This window comes from Paroedura picta, chromosome 13 (assembly GCF_049243985.1).
Source record: "Paroedura picta isolate Pp20150507F chromosome 13, Ppicta_v3.0, whole genome shotgun sequence".
NCBI classification, from domain to species: domain Eukaryota; kingdom Metazoa; phylum Chordata; class Lepidosauria; order Squamata; family Gekkonidae; genus Paroedura; species Paroedura picta.
Genome location: NC_135381.1, coordinates 37,228,877 through 37,249,536, shown reverse-complemented (window position 1 = coordinate 37,249,536; position 20,660 = coordinate 37,228,877). Strand labels below are relative to the sequence as shown.

Below are 20,660 nucleotides of genomic sequence, written 5' to 3'. Positions count from 1 at the left end.
CCCTCGAGCGCCCGCTCCCGAACCTTAGCCGGCAAGTGTATGCCAGGGGGAGCATCTTGCGCCGTGTGGCAAACCGGGGGAACCCGATCATCCTCTGTAACACCTTCTTCCGCCAAGAGCTTGGACGCCTCTTCCCTCCTCTTCAGCAGCCACCGTGGCAGGCCTGGTACAAAGGCTCCTTCGAGCCAGTACCAGCCTTCTCGCAGATCTTCCTCACCTTCCCAAGACGATGATTCACCAGAGGTAGGGCTGTCCTTACGCCGTGGCTTGGGGTCCTTCCGGCGCGTGCGCTCCCGCTTCGGGTCGGCCTTGCCAGGCTTGCCGCTCCCTGCAGATGAACTAGAAAGACCACGACGCCCGGAGCCAGACCCCGGCGAGGAGTAACCATCCCTGGAACCCTCGCTCATGCTACTGCCCGCCATTTGAGCCAAGGCAGCCGAATACCCCCGCCAATAAGCGGCATCCTCCTTGGGGAGGGGAGCGGGCCCCTTCTCCCCCGCTCTGCCCGTCCTGGCCCTGGCGCTGACAGGCGACCGGGCAACCCCAGAGGGCTGGGCCCTACCAGGTTCAGGCCTGGTAGTAGTAACCGGCTGGCCACGCCCCCTAGAGGCGGCCGCAGCATCGGCCCTGCGCCCCCGTCGCCCGGCCCTGGCTGGGCCCCTCGCCCTCCTGGTGGTGCTCCTGCCCCTGGTCGTCTCAGCCACAGGGGTGCCAGGTGGCCTAGGGGAGGCACTCCCCCCTCGGCCCCCACGGCCCTTCCTGCTGGGCCTCGCCCCAGTACTCCTGCTCCCGCCCTCTGACGAGGCCCTGCTGGGGCGGCGAGAACCGCGCAGCCCCGATCGGGATCTGGCCTGCTCCCCTTCTGCCTCCCCCGAAGGCCGATCGCCGCTCCCAGCGGCCGCCCGGGCCGATCCCCGAGCACGTGGCACGGCCGCCGCCCAAGCGGCCCGCGCGCGTATAGCGCTAGCCCTGCTCCGGACCCGGCTGCCGGAGCCCTCCCCCGCCCCCCGGCGAGCTCCCGGAGTGCCGGCCTCGGCCCCGCCCGTCGTGCCTCGAGATCGTCGCCGGGCCATTCTCGCTCCGCTCCTCCGGCCTCTTCTGCTGGTCCCAGCCGCCGTCTCCAGCCGCCGCCGATCCTCCGCCGCCGAGCCGCGTGCCCCGGCTCCACTGAGCGCCGAGCTGCGCTTCGCCTCGCCCTCAGGTAGGCCCGACCGCAGGAGGATCCCGTGAACGCTGTCCTCTGCGGCTCCGACGGCGAGAGAGAGCGTCCCCGAGCCGCGTGGCGCCTTTTAAGCAGGCGCCCGGCTCCGCCCTCTACGTTCCCGTCGGCGCGCCGTTAGCGCGCCGACGCTCCCCGCCGTCGCGTCTTTCCGGCCCCACCCCCCAGCCGCGTCAACTGCGGCCTTGTTGAGGCTCGGCCGCTCTTTATCATCAAATCCACAAATAAATTATTTTTTTCCATTTTATGCAAAAAGTTTATAAAGCATTTCCACTGAACAATAAATACAGGTATTGACTTTTATCTGATTAAAGAAGTAACCATGGCCATCTCTGCAAGCTCCCCATGCTCTTGATCAACCTTTCCTCTTCGGAGGGTAATGTTGAATCTGTAGCACATATAATACTCTTTCTGCTGTTGTCATAAATAAAAACAAAGTTTAATTAGTCCCTAAAGAAAAGTCTCTAGTTCCAATTGTACACTAATTTTTATAATCTTTTGGATACATTAATGTACTTTTATTTTTTATAATTACTTTATTATATGTTCCCCATTCATGGTAAAATGTTCATTTTAGAAACAAAATTTCTTTTAAATATTTTCCCCTGGTCTAGAAAAAAAATATTTTCCTCTGGTCTAGAGATGACGGCAGTGGCCCACAGCTATCCGGGTGGAAAGGCGGCGGACCGGCATGGGTCCCAATGGCCTGATGGGGTTGGGGTGGCCTGGCACAGTTCCCAGTGGTCTGGGGTGAGGTAGTGGCAGCACAGCTCTCAGCTGCCTGGGCGCACAGGGGCCCTCAGTCGTCTGGATGAGGGAGATGGCGGTCCCACACGGATCTCGATGGCCCAGTTCCCTGCAGTCCCTGAGGTGGCAGTGGTGGCCCAGCTCAGCCCTCAGTGGTTGGAGCCCAGTTGGCCCAGGTCCCGATAGTCTGCATGAGGTGGAACGCAGGGAAGATAGGAGAGTTTGTGTGGGCTCACCTCTTCACTCTGTCCTCCGTTTTGGATTTTTTAGTTGATTTCTTCTCTTCTTATTTTTCTTCTTAGATAGTTTTCTTGTGTTTTCTTCTTCCATTTGTTGGTTTGTAGTTGCCTTTCTCCGTTTCTTTCCATGACCATTAATTATTTAAATTCTGTTGCTGTTGTTTGGTTTCTTGGTTTCCCTAATTATTATTATCTTAATTTTGTTGAGTTTTTGCAGATTTTTAGCTGGTTTGGGTGGGCTATTTTGGTGGCCTAGGTGTTTTATGGGATTATGCGACCGTCTGGCCACCCTCTTACCCACTACACTCAGCAAACCAGGCTATTAGAGCATATTTCTGAGAATGCCCATAGATTATAACCTCAAGCATCTTGAGATCTGTTTTTCCTGAAGGGGTTTCTTCTGTTCCCTCAGCTATAAAGGTTTTTCAGGGGGAGGTGGCTACCCAATTAAAGTATATTTTCCAGGTCTGCCTTGATAAAGATCTTCACCCTCTGGAAGCCGTACGTCTAAGTTCTTGCAATCAATACCTGGAGTCTCTTGATGTATTCCAAATGCTCTCCTCGGGCTGAAAGCAGGGATGGTTCCACTTGAGGAATGAGTGTGGGTTCAAATGGCCACCTATTAGTTAAAAATGAATTGCAGTCCTCAGGGACTAACTCAAGTTAATTCACAAGTTATGTACAATGATTCACCTCAAGACTGCAATTACAGATTACCGAATAAAGAATTATAGAATTACATATTTATTACAGAGGCTAATTTTCTTCCCCTCAAGACATTCCCCTCTGTTTTAATCAAGCTGTTTACTGTATGCCAGGGTCTGGCAGGGTCTCCTGGGAATTGTAGTCCATGGACATCTGGAGGGCCGCAGTTTGACTACCCCTGCTGTATGCACTGTGTCTTTGCATCCTTTGCAATCCTTCTTTACAGTACCTCTCCCATCCTCTTAGGATAGAAGGACCCAGATCTCCATTTCTGTTTTACTGTGTCTGACAACAAGAGCTTACTCTTGAAAGCGTATACCTTGAAAATATTGTTGTTGTTGTTAGGTGCGAAGTCGTGTCCGACCCATCGCGACCCCGTGGACAATGATCCTCCAGGCCTCCCTGTCCTCTGCCATTCATCAAAGTCCATTTAAGTTTGCACCGACTGCTTCAGTGACTCCATCCAGCCACCTCATTCTCTGTCGTCCCCTTCTTCTTTTGCCCTCAATCGCTCCCAGAATTAGGCTCTTCTCCAGGGAGTCCTTCCTTCTCATGAGGTGGCCAAAGTATTTGAGTTTCATGACTGAAAATATTATTGGGTTCTAAATTGCTTTTGGACTATAATCTGATCGTCTCCTTATATTTGTGGATAACCCCCATTCAAACAGTCTGAGAACTGTCGAAGGAAAATTCCAAAATTATGGCTTTTCCCTGACCCCGCAACCTTGTTAAATCTAGGCTTCCAGAAGATCATTGAAATAATTAAGCAATGGATCTGGGACCTGGCCCTTCAGTCTGACAGAACCTGGTTGCATTTGTCTCCTAATGCAATGTACTATACTAAGACTTTTTTACCAGCATAATGTCTCATTATCATAGAAATTCCTGAGTACAGGAGAATCTTCACTTTGGTATGTTTTAGTCCCTTGCCTTCAGCTTCTTTCATTCCTTCTTCTCAGCAGATTCGCCCTTGTCAAATAGGAAATACCATGCCACAATGATATACATTATACATATATTATGCTGATTTTAATACATTCCTCTGGAAGATCAGAACTATTCTCTACTTCCATCTACCTTTCAGACTTCTCTAAAGAAAATTACTCATAATGAAACCTAACAAAATTTTATATAATAGTATGCACAAGATGAAAACAGGTGCTTGAGACTTTATAAAACTATTGTAAAATGTGTGCACAATGTTGGATTATAATGGGACACACAAGATTTTTTTTTCGATTTTGATGTTGTACTTGGCATTTTTTATTGTTTTAATGAATACTCTTGAACTGATCTGGTATTGAAATAAACTGAATAAACCAAGCTGCCTTCAACTTTGATTCCAGATGAAGGGCAGATGTAACTGAGGGCAGGCCTTAAAGCAGGGGTAGTCAAACTGTGGCCCTCCAGATGTCCATGGACTACAATTTCCAGGGAATTGTAGTCCGTGGACATCTGGAGGGCCACAGTTTGACTACCCCTGCCTTAAAGGCACAGAATCCCACTATTCCATCATGCAAATATGTGACTTGGACTTCCAGAGATTTCCAGTGTCCTCTCTCAGAAATGTCTTTTCTTGTTCTTGTTCTTCTTCTTTTTTTTTACTTTTGCTAGGTACACTGGTGTAATGAGTAGGTGGTAAGATTTCAACATAGTGGACTAGATTCAACTCCCTGCCTCATTGGGTACCTATGGTTCAGTCATATTCTCTCTATCTAACTCAGAAGGCTGTTAGGATATCAAATAATTTCATGTGTCTGTTATCTGAGCTCACTGGAAGAAAGGACAAATACAAATGTGAGATTTTGGGAGAGCAAGTAAGAGAACTGACCCTGCAGAAGAATGTTTTGTTTCTCCCAAAGCTCTCATGCTGCACTGCGATTGTCGCTTCGTTGTGAAGTTTACTTACTTGAGAATAAGCATTTTGCCATTATTATGCTAGCAGTTTGATTGTTGTTGCCCTATTTAAGAGAGCTCATTATAGACTATTCACTAGCTCCGGATATTAATTGTGGCTTCTTGTTCTTTTTAAGGGGATGTATATCAAGTCGACATACGATGGCCTACACGTGATCACTGGAACCACGGAAAATGTATGTTTCTGCTAATTTGGATGGTTTTGTTCTTATATTTCCATGAACTGACCATTATAACCATGAGCTGGGCCCATGATGAACCTTTTGGCAGTTAATTTTTCTCTCCTGTTTCTCAACTCAGAAAAAAAAATTGGTTTCTAAAGTGATTTATGGCAAGTCAAAAACGAATACGGATCTAAAGTAAAACATGATGTTATTGGACACCTCAGTCCAAGTACTGAGAAGAGACGGCTTGCTGCTTCTTTTTCTATCTCTGGCCTTACTCATGGTGGCTGGTTGTGAAACCCTCACCTAGAACTAGAGCCACATTTAACGGATGTCCTTCTGCTTGCTTTCTATTCCTGTGTGTGTGACCTTGTAATTTCTAACTGTGGTCTTGTCCACTTCAGTGGAACTTGATAGGAAATATCCTCAGTGAATTATATTCTATATATGATGATTGTCTTGTTTTTCAAATTAAGATTCTGTAGTGCTGGCCATTTAGCAGTTCCCTGGGTATGCAAGGAAGGGCCACAAGAGACAAACACAGGCACATCCCTTCCTGCCCACAATCCGCCTAAGTTTATAAAATCAGCATTTCTGTCAGATGATCTAAAGGTAAAGGTAAAGGTATCCCCTGTGCAAGCACCGAGTCATGTCTGACCCTTGGGGTGACGCCCTCTAGCGTTTTCATGGCAGACTCAATACGGGGTGGTTTGCCAGCGCCTTCCCCAGTCATTACCGTTTACCCCCCAGCAAGCTGGGTACTCATTTTACTGACCTCGGAAAGATGGAAGACTGTGTCAACCCTGAGCCGGCTGCTGGGATCAAACTCCCAGCCTCATGGGCAGAGCTTTTAGACTGCATGACTGCTGCCTTACCACTCTGCACCACAAGAGGCTCCTGTCAGATGATCTAGCCTCTGCTTAAAAACTTCTAAAGAAGAAGAACCCACCACCTCCCGAGGAAGCCTGTTCCGCTGAGGAACCGCTCTGTCAGGAACTTCTTCCGGATGTTTAGCCGAAACTTCTTTTTAATTAATTTCAACCCATGGATTCTAATCTGATCCTCTGGGGCAACAGAAAACAACTCTGCTCCATCTTCTCTATGACAGCTCCTCACGTATTTGAAGGTGGTTATCATATCACCTCTTAGTCGCCTTCTGTCCAGGCTAAACAGACCAATCTCCTCCTCACCATCTTCGTAACCCTCATCTGGACTCACTCATTTCTCCAATTCTTTACATCTTCTTTCCTTTCTGCATCCTCCTGCCCCGCCCCCCATCAGCCAAAAACTGGAGCCTTATTGCACAGCAGTAGGCCAAGGTATGTCATGTGACAATGTGATTGCCTAGACCAGGGGCAGTCAAACTGCGGCCCTCCAGATGTCCATGGACTACAATTCCCAGGAGCCCCTGCCAGCATTCGCTGGCAGGGGCTCCTGGGAATTGTAGTCCATGGACATCTGGTGGGCCGCAGTTTGACTACCCCTGGCCTAGACATTCAGGACTGGCATGCTTTTCAGTCCAGTCTAACCAGTGCGGGAACTTGCCTTCTCACTGACTGGGACAAAAGTCTTTGTTGGCAGAGTTTTGATTGGCAGAGGGACGTGTAGCCCCAAGCTGCTTAAAATACTAAAATAGTTTTATTATGAAAAGAAACAACTTTGTATAGAAAGAGGAGAGAGAGAGAGACACCTAACTGTTCTGTTGCCTGCAGTTTCTGTTAGTTCTGGAAGCAAGCACAGAGGAAGTATGCTCAAAAGAGTAGAAAGTCTCTTATTGAGCCAATTAGCATAGTGGAGGAGATAACTGGAAAAATATCAGGAAGTCTGTGATCTAACTATGCTAAAAACACATATGTCCCCTGCAGGACATTCTTTATATTCTGCTCAGTCATGCACACCACAGATCTTGCATATTCCAAATCTGGGTGACCTTGGGCTTGCCACAGAATTGATAAAGTTGTTCTGACCAAGCAATAATATCAGGGCTCTCTGAGCCTCATCCACCTCACAGGGTGTCTGTTGTGGGGAGTGGAAGGGAAGGGGATTGTAAGCCGCTTTGAGACTCCTGATAGAGCTGTTCTGACCAAGCAGGAATATCAGGGCTCTCTCAACCTCACCCAACTAACAGGGTGTCTGTTGTGGGGAGAGGAAGGGAAGGCGACTGTAAGCCGCTTTGAGACTCCTTTGGGTAGAGAAAAGCAGCATATAAGAATCAACTCTTCTTCTTCAGTAATATCAAGGCTCTCTCAGCCTCACCTCCCTCACAGAGCGTCTGTTGTGGGGAGAGAAAGGGAAGGCGAATGGAAGCCGCTTTGAGACTCCTTCGGGTAGAGAAAAGCGGCATATAAGAACCAACTCTTCTTCTTCTTCTTAATTTGGACATATAAGCTGAAGCAATAGCAGCAGGAGCTGCAGTCCAAATGGCTAGAGTTGCCCTGTTGCAAGAGTAACTTGAATATGATACAAATTGTTGGCTGCTGATGCAAACCCAGCACATTCATTTTTTCACAGTATAGACTTTGGTGTTTGCTGATGGCAACCATTTCAAAAAAACTGGAAAAGGAACAGAGGAAACTATTTTGTTTGATCCGGGATTTGCTCTTGTTTTCTCCGTAGACAAGGGAAAAGCTTGTTGGGAAGAGATGTCACATGCATGTCAATCAAAGCCATGACTGCATTCATTGGCTTGGATGACAGAAAGGAGGGAGCAGGCCTTATTTCTATTCTTACTGCTTATTTTGCATAATTGATTCTGCTACTGCTGGCCAAGGATACAGAATGCTGGCATAGATAGTCAACATTTTTTATTGCATTCGAAAGAAAAGAAGAAGAATCACATTTAAACAAACTGGAGGGGATCTCGATGAAGTAACTGGATTTGCCATTTTTTGGAACTGGATGAAATGAGAAGATGATGTTTTTATACGCTACTTTCACGAACTGAAGGACTCTTGAAGCAGTTTACGATCGCCTTCCCTTCCTCTCCCCTATAAAGTAAGTAGGGCTGAGAGAGCTCTAAAGGAAGAAGAAGAGTTGGTGCTTATATGCCACTTTTCTCTTCCTGTAGGGGTCTCAAAGCGGTTTACAATCACCTTCCCTTTCCTTTCCCCACAGCATATACCGTGTGAGGTAGGTGAGGCTGAGGGAGCCCTGATATTACTAGAAGAAGAAGAGTTGGTTCTTATATGCCGCTTTTCCCTACCCGAAGGAGGCTCAAAGCGGCTTACTGTCGCCTTCCCATTCCTCTCCCCACAACAGACACCCTGTGGGGTGGGTGAGGCTGAGAGAGCCCTGATTTTACTGCTCGGTCAGAACAGTTTTATCAGTGCCATAGCGAGCCCAAGGTCACCCAGCTGGTTGCATGTGGGGGAGTGCAGAATCGAACCCGGCATGCCAGATTAGAAGTCCGCACTCCTAACCACTACAACAAACTGGCTCTCTACTACTACTACTACTTGGTCAGAACAGCTCTACCAGGAGTCTCAAAGTGACTTACAGTCACCTTCCCTTCTTCTCCCCACAACAGACACCCTGCGAGGCAGCTGAGGCTGAGAGAGTCCTGATATTACTGCTTGGTACAGCTTTATCAGTGCTGTGGCAAGCCCAAGGTCACCTAGCTGGCTGCATGTGGGGGAGCGTGGAATCAAACCCAGCTCACCAGATTAGAAGTCTGCACTAAGCTGGCTCAGTATCACCAAGTTGACTTCATGGGTAATCAAACCTGGTTCTCCAGAATAGAGTCCCCCCACTCTTAACCACTGTATCATGCTAAGCCTTGTTCTTGGAGGAGGAGCCTTCTACATGCGAAAGGAAATCTTGGAACCAGAAACATTCTTCAAATGGTGTCTCCAGGACAGCAGGTTAGGGAAGGATCCCTCACCTAAAGCCTGCCAGATCCTAGGAGTCCTTTGCCTTATACCTGAGCATCCCCTCTGGTCCTCAAGATAGAATGTAGCCTTAAGGTCTGCTGTGAGTAGCTGTCCTGCTGACATTACATATATGCTCCTCTGCAGTACTGGTTTACCCACACAGCACATGGTTCCAGCAGCCCCACCACTGCCTTGCCAGCAAAGCCCCTACACTGAGTGACAGAGAGCTTGCCAGAGAGCACATGTGCAGACAGCTTACAGGCATACATCTTGCGCTCTTCTTCCCCACCGGCTTCAACTGAGGCTAGGATCCTCATTGCTTGGACTGTCAAGTTGCAGAGGAGAAGGTGACAGTGGCGGGGGGGGGGGGGTGAGTCAGCTGGCCAGATCTGTGGCAGTTTTTCCACTCCATCCTGTTAAACATTTGGAAGGGACTTGTTCATTGCAGTGGTTCAGAAGATGGGCTTTGCAGTCTTCCCTTTGCAAGAAGTCAGGTGCTCCCCTCCCTCCCCCCACAATCTTTAGGTGCTCCCCTTTCGCCTCAGCAAAACATACAAAATATCCATACTTTGAACACATGACCAAGCCTGGCCCTTGCAGAAACTGCCCCGGCTTCCAAATACAGAAAGATGGAGAGGGAGCCACACAGGGAAGCCTGGTATCAGCTAAGGTCCAAGATGAATCCCAGGGGTTCACTTTTGTAATGGGGGGGGGGGAGACAGGAGCTGCAGAACACAACTACTTTTTTGCAACCCAAAGCTAAGGAAACAGAACAAATTCAGGGGGTGGAGTTTCCCTCCCCTCCTAATCAGGCTTCAGTTAACTCTTTGCTATCCAGCGGTATAGAAATTGAAAAATAAGTAAACAAACAAATAAATATTAATGCTCTGAAACTGGAATACAGTCTTCAAAGAGGATGGCAGCCCCGGAGTGTACTCAGATTTTTAAAAATTAGGTTGTTTTCTTTTTTTATGCTCATGTTAGTACATGGAGTTTCGGCAAAGTGTAGGTATCAGTGGCTTCCTGCGAGGGTGCGCCACTGTTACTTCTTCAGCACAAAGGACAGCGGCAGTTGTGCTCCAGTAGGGCCCTGCTAGCTCTGGTGCTATGGACCTTGCATATGGACCTCCCATACCCTGGGCCTGCTGCTCTGCTTCCTATAAGCTGCCACAAACTCCCAGCTGGGCAGATTCCCTATTGTTTCAGGAAGTGAGTCCTCAAACCCAGTTCTCCCTTTGTTGCTCTGCCTAGGAGCCCTTCTGTTTGCATCTCCAAGCTAACCGCCTTCCTATATTGGCAAGGACAGGAGTTATGGAAGAGGCTGCATTTTTCTTCCTTGGGTTCTTATTGAGCTCTTTGTTGCCTGCCGAAATATTTCAAGTGAGAAGCTCAATACTATCTAAATAGGAAGATGGAATGCAGCCAGGAAGAAGCGAATGCTTCTTTCCTCTAAAGCTGTTCTCTGCTCTTGGCCAAAGTTGACTGTACTTCTGCTTACCTAGGTGAAGCGGAGTTTTATTGCTGCCTTGAAACATAATCCCAGGCACTGAGGCAGAGGCAGTTTTTGTCAGGTTAATGGAAAATGTTGGCAGGAACAAGCCAGGGATGGTTAGGAGTCATCAATCTAGGGAAGGCTGGGAGGGGAGGAGGCAGGGAAGGCTGCAGCCACAATATGTGCATGGAGTTCAGCAACTGGGAATATCTGATCTACTGAACAAAGCTTCCTTAAATTCAGGATAGAGCAGTGGCAACAATGGGGGGAAATTACTGAGGACAGCAAAAGAAGTCTAAGGTTAGACCTGAGGAAGCCATGGCTGTGTGGCACAGCATCATCCTTGTTTGGAGTAGGTCTCAGGTTTAATCTTTGGCACTTTTCACTTAAAAGGAACAAGCTGTAGGTGATGTGAAAGACCTGAGACCCCAGGCACCTGCTGCCGGTTATTGCAAACATATTGAGAGCCAACTTGCTGTAGCAGTTAGGAGCCGTGGCCTCTGATCTGGAGATCCAGGTTTGATTCCTCTTTCCTCCACATGCAGCCAGCTGTGTGACCTTGGGCTAGTCACAGTCCTGCTATAGCTTTTCTCATAGAGCAGTTCTGCCAGAGCTCTCAGAGCACTACCTATTATTATTATTATTATTATTATTATTATTATTATTATTATAATCATCATCATCATCATCATCATCATCATTATTATTATTATTGAATTTATTTCCCGCCACTCCCTTGTGGCTCGTGGCGGGTTACAACAGTATAAAAACCCCATAAATACATTAAAACCAATTAACATGTCAATAGTTAATGACTACCTGGCAAGAGCGGCTAATCAACTACCCATTCCCCCCCTAGCAAGTGGAGAGGGGATACTGATGGTACTTGTGTCTAATCCCAATCCTCAGGTCCCGGGGGGGCGTAGATGTTAAGCCTGGTCTCAACCGTAAACCTGGTGGAAGAGCTCCGTCTTGCAGGCCCTGCGGAGCGATGGAAGGTCCCGCAGGGCCCGCAGCTCTCCCGGGAGCTCATTCCACCAGGCAGGGGCCAGGACCGAGAAGGCCCTGGCCCTGGTCGAGGCCAGGCGTGCTTCCCTAGGGCCGGGGACGACCAATAGATTTTCTCCCGCAGAACGTCAAGCTCTACGGGGGGCATAGGGCGATAAGTGGTCCCTCAGGTATGTGGGTCCCAACTCGCGTAAAGCCTTGAAGGTTAAAACCAAAACCTTGAACCGGATCTGGGCAGCAATTGGCAACCAGTGCAGCTGCCTCAGCACTGGCTGCATATGGGCCCTCCAAGGTGTACCAGTGAGGACCCTGGCAGCTGCGTTCTGCACTAGCTGAAGTTTCCGGATCAAGGCCAAGGGAAGGCCCGCGTAGAGCGAGTTACAGAAATCTATTCTGGAGGTGACCGTTGCATGGATCACCATGGCCAGGTGTTCGGGGGACAGGTAGGGCGCTAGTAGTCGGGCCTGGTGAAGTTGGAAGAATGCCTGGCCTGCTACTCTTTTGATCTGCGCCTCCAGAGTTAGGGAGGCATCAATGATCACGCCCAAATTCCTGGCCTGGGACGCGATGGTAAGATGCGCCCCTCCCAGGGTGGGCAAGCGCGCTTCCTGATCCTGCCCCCTGCGTCCCAGCCACAGGACCTCCGTCTTGGAGGGGTTGAGTTTCAGACGACTCTGCTTGAACCATTCTGTCACCGCTTCCAAACATCTGGCAAATGGTTCCGGGGGAGAGTCCGGGCGGCCGTCCATGAGGAGATAGAGCTGGGTGTCATCAGCGTACTGGTGGCAACCCAGTCCAAAACTCCGGACCAGCTGGGCCAGAGGGCGCATAAAGACGTTAAATAATGTGGGAGAGAGGACCGCGCCCTGTGGGACTCCACATGGAAGTCTGTAGGAGCGCGAGAGCTCATCCCCCACTGCTACCCTCTGGGTCCAGTCCTGGAGAAAGGAGCGTATCCAGCGTAAAGCTGTGCCCCGTATCCCCGTTTCGGCGAGGCGGTGGACCAACAATTCGTGGTCCACGGTGTCAAAAGCGGCCGACAGGTCCAGAAGAACCAGCACTGCCGACCCGCCTCTATCCAGCTGGCGACGGAGATCATCCAGCAGGGCGACCAGCACCGTCTCCACCCCGTGGCCAGGTCGGAAGCCAGACTGATATGGATCGAGTGCCGAAGTTTCTTCCAAGAATGCCAGGAGCTGGTCTGCCGCGGCCCTTTCGACCACCTTGCCCAGGAACGCTAAGTGCGATACTGGGCGGTAGCTGTCTGGGTCTGGCGGGTCCAGCATAGATCTTTTCAGGAGAGGGCGGACCACTGCCTCCCTTAGCTGCTCAGGGAACTCCCCGGAGTCCAGGGAGAGATTGACAATATCCCTGAGCTGGCCTCCTATCTTCTGCCCCCCTCCTTTGAGGAGCCATGACGGACAGGGATCGAGGGGGCACGTGGTCGCCCTGACCGAACCTAGCAACTCGTCCACTTCGGGTAGAGAGAGCCGTCTGAAGCCATCGAACGTCACCTCCAAAGGCGGCCAACAGGTCTCTAGTTCATTTACTGTATTAACTGTGGCAGGAAGAGCGCGGCGGAGCGATGAGACTTTGTCCGCAAAATGGCTCATTAAAGCCTCACAGCCTAGTTCTAATTTCCTACTATTTTGGCGCCCCTCAAGGGCGGTAAGGGATCTAACTGTTCTAAATATTTGGGCCGGGCGAGAGTTTGCGAACGTGATTTCCGCGGCAAAAAATTCCCGTTTTGCCACTTTCACCGCCATCTCATACGCCCTCATAAGCGTGCGATGAGATGTTCTCGTAGCTTCGTCTCGTAGCTTCTTCCGCCACACTCGCTCCAGTCGTCTCACTTCCCTTTTTCTCTCCCGAAGCTCCCTGGTATACCAGGGTGCCCGTTTGAGTCGAGGGCAGAGAAGACGTTTAGGGGCGATCTCATCTATGGCAGCCGATAGGCGGGACTGCCAGTCCTCCACCATGGCCGCCAGTGAGTCGCCAGGAGGCATCGGGTCCCGCAGAGCATTCCGGAATCCTATTGGATCCATAAGTCTCCACGGGCGGGCTAAAATGCGCCCGCCGCCCAACTGGGGGGGGTGGTATCCTGAGCCGGGCCCGCAGGGCATAGTGGTCTGACCACGGCACAGCCAAAACTGTATCCAGATCCACTTCTATCCCAGCGCCGAAAATCAGGTCGAGTGTGTGTCCGGCATGATGGGTGGGCCCAGCAACAAATTGCGAAAATCCTAGTGTTGCCATGGATGACACCAGGTCTCCGCCATGGACTGGAGAGGGCGCATCCGCGTGGACATTGAAGTCACCCAGGATCAGAAGCCTGGGGTACTGCAACGCCCAGGCGGCCGCCGCCTCCAGCAGGCGGGGCAGGACATCTGGCGGCGCGTTGGGCGGACGGTAACAGGGTGTCTGTTGTGGGGAAAATGGAAGGTGATTGTAAGCCTTGAGTAGTGAAAAGCAAAGTATAAAAACCAACTCTTCATCTTTGTGGTTTCTGTGCAGTCACACATGGGTTCTGCAAAGATCGCAGGCCTGCCACAGAGAAATAACTAGCTAGCTAAAGTAAAAAATTGCCTCCCAAGAGTGCTCACCCCTCCTCTCACAGAGTGACTTTCCCACCCAAAGTCATGTGATGTGGGAGGAGTTAGCACTCTCCCCTCAGTCCTTTTTTTGCCGTTGCAGGAGAAGGACGCTAGACAGCTAGCTCTTGGTATTTTCCTCAGATATTTTGTGAGGTAAAAATTTTTACAATTCTATATAATGGCACTTTTTAAGAAGTGTGGGAAATGTGGTGCCAAAATGGCGCAGACAGATAATCATTCCTCGTGTTTATTATGCCTTGGTAAGGGACATTCAACAACTAATAGTCCCTCGTGTAAAAAACTGACTCCAAAGACCAGGGATAATAGGGCGAGGAGATCAAAAGTTGCCCTGTGGGGAAAATCCCTGAGACCTGAGGAGGCAGCTGGCCCTTCTACGTCTGTGGGCCCAACATCTGCTGTTTCCCCACAAGGACAGCAAAGAGCTGCCTCAGAGCCCTTGAAGAGAAAGAAGAAAAGGGCGATTGCTCCATCACGAGGTCATTCTCTGTCAGCCTCGGTGGTGTCTAAAAGGGCCAGAAGGCTAGATTCCCCCTCACCGTTGCCAACGCAATCGGCGTCAAGGGCCCACTCTTGAGGGCGCGTACCGATGCCATCGACGGTGATTCAGCTTTCCAGTGCCTTGCCGTTGTGCCAAGTTTCGGTATCGACGGCAGAACTGCCAGCCGGCGATGAGCCTGTGCTTCATCCGGGTACTGAACAAGTGTCACAGTGGAGGTCGGTTTCGTGGCGGCGTTCAACATCACCATCTGCTGATCATTGTTGATACTCATTATCTAATGTGGAAAGGTCTGCCTTGACGCCGAGCATTGTGCAACGCTGGCCGCCGACCTTGTCCCATCATCGTTCACCCTCAGTGTCAGATGACAACGCTCCTGTGAGACCCAGACGCTGTTGGCGCTTGTTGTTGTCGGAATCCTGGGTGCCGATGCTGGTGCCAGCGTCCTGGCGTCGATGGGGAAAGGACGTTCCACCACCAATGAAAGAACTTACCTCTGCCGTTGTCGAGTCCCGTCGTCCACAAAGTACATCGCCGGCACCAGTTTCGTCCGCAAAGCGGCATGTCGAAGATGAAGACTGGGCTCGTCGCCAATGGTCCTCGTCGTCGATTGTGTCGTCATCGAGAATTTCCGTTGACGACGATCGACGTCGAAGAGCACATTCTGAAAAAGAGCACATTCTGAGAGAGTGTGGCTTAGTGGAAGAACCTCTGCTTGGCAGGCAGAAGGTTCCAGTCCTGAGAATCTCCAGTTAGAGGAACTAGGCAGTGAATGATGTGGAAGATCTTAGCCTGAAAACCTGGAGGGCTACTTCTGATCTGAGTAGACAGTACTGACTTGGATAGACAAGTGGTCAGATTCAGTGTGAGGGAGTGCCATACAGCATGATTACTGGAGGACACTAAGTGGGATATTGGATGCCCAAAGCCATTGCTTCAATCTATGCAGGTTTGCCAGTACTTAATCTTCTCAGATTCCCATCGAGCATGGACAGTCTTCTTCTCACCAGACCCAGGGTTCCACCAGGGCAGTGCTTGCTGGTGCAAGGTTGAGCCAAACCTTCACCACAGTTTGGCTATATCAAGATTCATTGTATGGATATACTTCCAAGTAAGAAATACAACTTATTCTTTTTAAGTGAAAAAAGTGAGGATTAAACCTGAGACCTATGATGATCTTATGGAGAGATGTGTGGAGAAACACACAATCCATTCACTTGAATTTTGCTAACTTCTTTAACTCTTTTTGTTGTTCCTCTGACTTTTTTCCTGCAAAAGAACCCCCAAGCCTCACACATAATTTCACTTGAGGTGCAGTTCAGTTGTGCACTGGTGAACCCCAGCAGGGGCTTTTCATGGGAGATAAGCTAGGTTTCTACCTCTGACTGGCCATGAAATTCATTTGGTTGCCTTGAATCCATAAGGTCAGATTCCTGGCATCTCCAGTTGTTACCTGAAATGGATCCCTCAAGAGGAATTATGGGAAATTTCAATATTTATTGAATACATTGGCAAAGAGGTTGGGAAACTGCAGGATCTTTTTACCAATGTTTACAGGATCCTGTTACTAGGTAGGAACCCTTTTAAATAAAGATGGCAAACTTGCACTTAAGAAGATTTATTTGTGGAAAGTTGGGGGGTACACTCAAAACACATACAAGTGCAAAACATACAATTTCCCAAGAAATATAATAGATAAAAATGGGAGTAGGGTCGGGTAATAGTTACCTATTCCAGAAGAATCAAGGACAGAGGGGACTGTCACGCGACTAGCAGTGTGGCAGAAGATGACATCAGGGTCAGCAAGTTGTACAAGGGGTATTGATTACTGAACACAACAAAACGGGGCTGAAAGGTTGAGGGACTATGAAGATAGGTTAAGGGACTTGGGAATGTTCAGCCTGGAGAAAAGGACGTTGAGAGGGGACATGATAGCCCTCTTTAAGTATTTGAAAGGTTGTCATTTGGAGGAGGGCAGGATGCTGTTCCCATTGGCTGCAGAGGAAAGGACACACAGTAATGGGTTTAAACTACAAGTACAACGATAGAGGCTAGATATCAGGGGGGAAAATTTCACAGTCAGAGTAGTTCAGCAGTGGAATAGGCTGCCTAAGGAGGTGGTGAGCTCCCCCTCACTGGCAGTCTTCAAGTGGATACACACTTTTCTTGGATGCTTTAGGATGCTTTGGACTGATCCTGCATTGAGCAGGGGGTTGGACTAGATGGCCTGTATGGCCCCTTCCAACTCTATGATTCTATTATTATTTAACCTGAATACAACTAAGAGGAAGAAGAAGAAGCAGAAGAACTGATTCTTATATGCTGCTTTTCTCAACCCGAAGGAGTCTCAAAGCGACTTACAATCTCCTTCCCTTTCCTCTCCCCACAACAGACACCCTGTGAGGTAGGTGAGGCTGAGAGAGCCCTGATAATAACTACTCAGTCAGAACAGCTTTATCGGTGCTGTGGTGAGCACAAGGTCACTCAGCTGACTTTATGTGAGGGAGTGCAGATTCAAACCCGGCTTTCCAGATTAGAAATCTGCCCTCCTAACCGCTAACCAGTACCCAAAGGTGATATGATAACCATCTTCAAATACTTGAAGGGCTGTCATAACGAAGATGGAGCAGAGTTGTTTTCTGTTGCCCCAGAAGGTCGGACAATAACAAATGGGTTCAAATTAACTTAAAAGAATTTTCAGCTAAACATCCGGAAGAAATTCCTGACAGTTAGAGCGGTTCCTCAGTGGAACAGGCTTCCTCAGGAGGTGGTGAAGTCGCCTTATTTGGAATTTTATAAGCCGAGGCTAGATTGTTACCTGACGGAAATGCTGATTTTATGAACTTTGGCAAATTCTGAGGGGATGGACAGATAGCTGTGAGTTCCTGCATTGTGCCCAGTGTTTGGAGTAGATGACCCTCAAGGTTCCTTCCAAATGTATGATTTTATGATTCTAAGTGAGCATATCAAAATGGTATCTGAAGAAGTTATTGTTATTGTTGTTGTTGTTGTTTATAGCCTGCCACTCCCCTAAGGCTCATGGCGGGTAACAGCATATAAACCCCCGCGATAAAAACCCCTAATACATAAAAACCATCCTAATACATAACACATCAAACAACCCAATGAGCAGTGACTCATGAGAGCTCATACCTTTCCACAAATGTCGTTAGTCTTTATAGTCCTGTTGGACACTTGCTCTTCTCTACTGCAACATAACGGCAGTTGTAATGGATGTTGCAGCAACTACAAAGACAAGAATGTACTAGCATTGTTTACGATACCCTAAAAGTGATAGAAGGGGCCTCCAATTGAAACATCTTATAAATTTTGGAGCAAAAGCAGCTGTGTAGCCAAATGCATCACTTTCTCTCTAGCAGCAACATCTTTAAAAAATACAAAGGTGCCAGCCAAGTTCTTACTGTCAGTTACTGTAGTGTTCATTGCCGTGGTTTCTGCGCATTCTTACAGGGGTACTACAGAATGGCAGGCCTGCCATGGGGAAATAAGTAGCCAGCTTAGAAAGCTTTAGAAGCTTCCAAGAGTGATGGCCCCTCCCCTCACAGAGAGAGACTTCCTGCGCACTGTCACAGGATGTGGGAGGGATGAGCACTCTCCCCTAAGTCCTTTTTTTGCTGCTTCAAGAGAAGGACGCTAGCTAGCTAGCTCTGTCTCGTTTACTTTTGAGACCTTCTGTGATAAGAAATAAAACGAATACTTTGATAATGGAAAGTCAGAAGAAGAGGAGGGCACTTTTTAAAAAGATGGCCCAAACTGACAACCGCTGTCTGGTCTGTCTGGGAGAAGGGCACTCAGCTACTAGCTGCCCTAAGGCTAGGGATGACAGAGCAAAAAGAAGAAGAAGAAGAAGAAGAAGAAGAAGAAGAAGAAGAAGAAGAAGAAGAAGAAGAAGAAGAAGAAGAAGAAGAAGAAGAAGAAGAAGAAGAAGAGTTGGTTCTTATATGCCACTTTTCTCTACCCGAAAGAGGCTCAAAGCGGCTTACAGTTGCCTTCCCTTTCCTCTCCCCACAACAGACACCCTGTGGGGTGGGTGAGGCTGAGAGAGCCCTGATATTCCTGCTCGGTCAGAACAGTTTTATCAGTGCCGTGTTGAGCCCAAGGTCACCCAGCTGGCTGCATGTGGGGAAGTGCAGTATCAAACCCGGCATGCCAGATTAGAAGTCTGCACTCCTAACCACTACACCAAACTGGCTCTCTGATGGAAGGTGGCCTTGTGGGAGAGACTGCTGATGGCTGTAGACCCCTTGGGACCCTGTACTTCTGCAAGCCTCTCGGAGAGAGAGAAGACCGCTGAGCCACAAAGGGCAGCTCTTGAGCCTCCTAAGAAAAAGCAGAGGGTTTTGGCTCCATTGAGAGAATGCTTCTCCCCCCCCCCAACTGTTGCTAGGAAGGGCAGGCAGCAGAGTTCACCCTCCCTCCCCCCATGGATGTGGTCAGAGTCGAGAGGATGCTCTCGGGATAGAGAATCTGCTCTGGTGTTGCCAGCGGGGCACAAGAATAATTTGGTGATGGCAGAGCGTTTGAGATTGGAAGTGTTTCAGCTGCACATCCAAAAGTAGTCAGTGCCAAGAGACCAAGACTTGCTGACAAGATTGCCTGTGCAGCCTTCGGCAGCAAACAACCACTGCCGAGACTCTTCATCAGTGCCCCTCCCCCCCATGTTTGCTGCCAAGATTGTGACCTCAGTGTTTGCCATTGACGTTGGATGATGAAGTTACCGTGAGACCAAAGTGTCATTGATACCTCGTCGTTGGAATCATCTACAGAGCCTTGGGTACTGATGATGGTGCCAATTGGTGTAGAGATGGCCTGACATCAGCTAAGCACCACGAGTCCTCCGTCTCTTGAGACACACCTATGGGTCACAGCTACAAGACCCCCTTCATTGTCAAGGCTCAGTGATTCAGAGGTTGATTAGTCTTGATGTCATAGTGACGACAGAAACAAGACTGTCGACTTAGACTTCCAGACTGAGTCGATGTATGGGGACATAGATGAATCTGTGTTGCCTTCCCCTTCAGATGTTGTAGATATGTCTACAGGTCATTCCCTATTCTCACCAATAATTATAATGGCTAATTCCCTTTAGTTTTAGTATAGAGTCAACATGGAGAAGTTGGAGGACCCTATCATGGAGTTCTTTATTCTCCTGACATAGGACCTGTGGCCCTCATCCTGATTAGAGGGGTTACTGAAGTGTCAGAGCATACTTGGCAGATGCCAGCCTCAGTCCCTCTTTCACCTAAAAGGATCAATCACCTTTTTTGTGCAAGAGGAGGGGATGCATGTATCTTTAAACACTCAAAACTGACCTATGGTTTTTTTTGGCAGTTTTACCAGGGAGGGGAAACCCTGAGCAACACTCTGCACCCCTGGACAAGAAGGGCAGTCATGTGGATGCATTTGGCTGGAAACTTTATACTTCTACGGCCATGGACATCAGAATAACAAATCTTCAGACTATTATGAGCAGCTATCAGGCTACCCTCTGGGAGAAGTTGGCAGCTCTCCCTGAGCACCAGAGGCCTTTTGTACAGAGGCCTTTTAACTGATTGCAAAGACCTGGCTCATCAAAAGGTTAACACTGCCAGGCACAGAGCAGATTGCCTGGGGAGAATTATGGCAACTGCTATAGTCATGAGGAGATATTGATAGCTCAAATCCTCAACTCTCACGGCAGATATAAGGATCAGTTTGGAGGATCTTCCCTTTTGAGTGGGGGTACCTATTTAGTACCCAATGGATGATACTTTGGGAAAAATGAAGAAATATTGCCTACAGGCAAAGTGATTATGTTTAGGGAGTTCTTCTACAGCAGGAGTAGTCAACCTGTGGTCCTCCAGATGTTCATGGACTACAATTCCCATTTGCTGGCAGGGGCTCATGGGAATTGTAGTCCATGAACATCTGGAGGACCACTGGTTGACTACCCCTGTTCTACAGCATATCCCCATCCCAAGCAATGGAGCTGAGCTTATTTCCATTCTCAGCTCAATAGTCCTTTTCATTATTTTGACAATAGGGCTAGAGATTTCTCTCCTGCCTCCCATTATCAACACCAATCCTACAGGAGTGGAGGTGGGTGTAATTGCCAAAACCACTCTGAGAGGGACACTTGTCCCAGACGGACTCAGTCTCAATGACTGACCATATTTCTTACTTTTGTTA

General features: G+C 48.9%; 2 protein-coding genes across 5 annotated transcripts in view; both read left to right on the top strand.

Annotated features, from left to right (window-relative positions):
• Positions 1-20,660, top strand: part of APOOL (apolipoprotein O like) — a 400,760-nt gene that overhangs the window by 180,943 nt on the left and 199,157 nt on the right. The gene's annotated exons all lie outside the window — the stretch shown is intronic.
• The window catches only part of LOC143822809 (connector enhancer of kinase suppressor of ras 2-like), a 415,535-nt gene that overhangs the window by 231,920 nt on the left and 162,955 nt on the right, over positions 1-20,660 (top strand). For all 4 annotated transcript variants that reach the window (XM_077308411.1, XM_077308412.1, XM_077308413.1 and 1 more), the window contains exon 7: positions 4,944-5,003. In XM_077308411.1, coding sequence (XP_077164526.1) covers positions 4,944-5,003 — 60 coding nt within the window. The remainder of the gene's footprint in view (positions 1-4,943; positions 5,004-20,660) is intronic.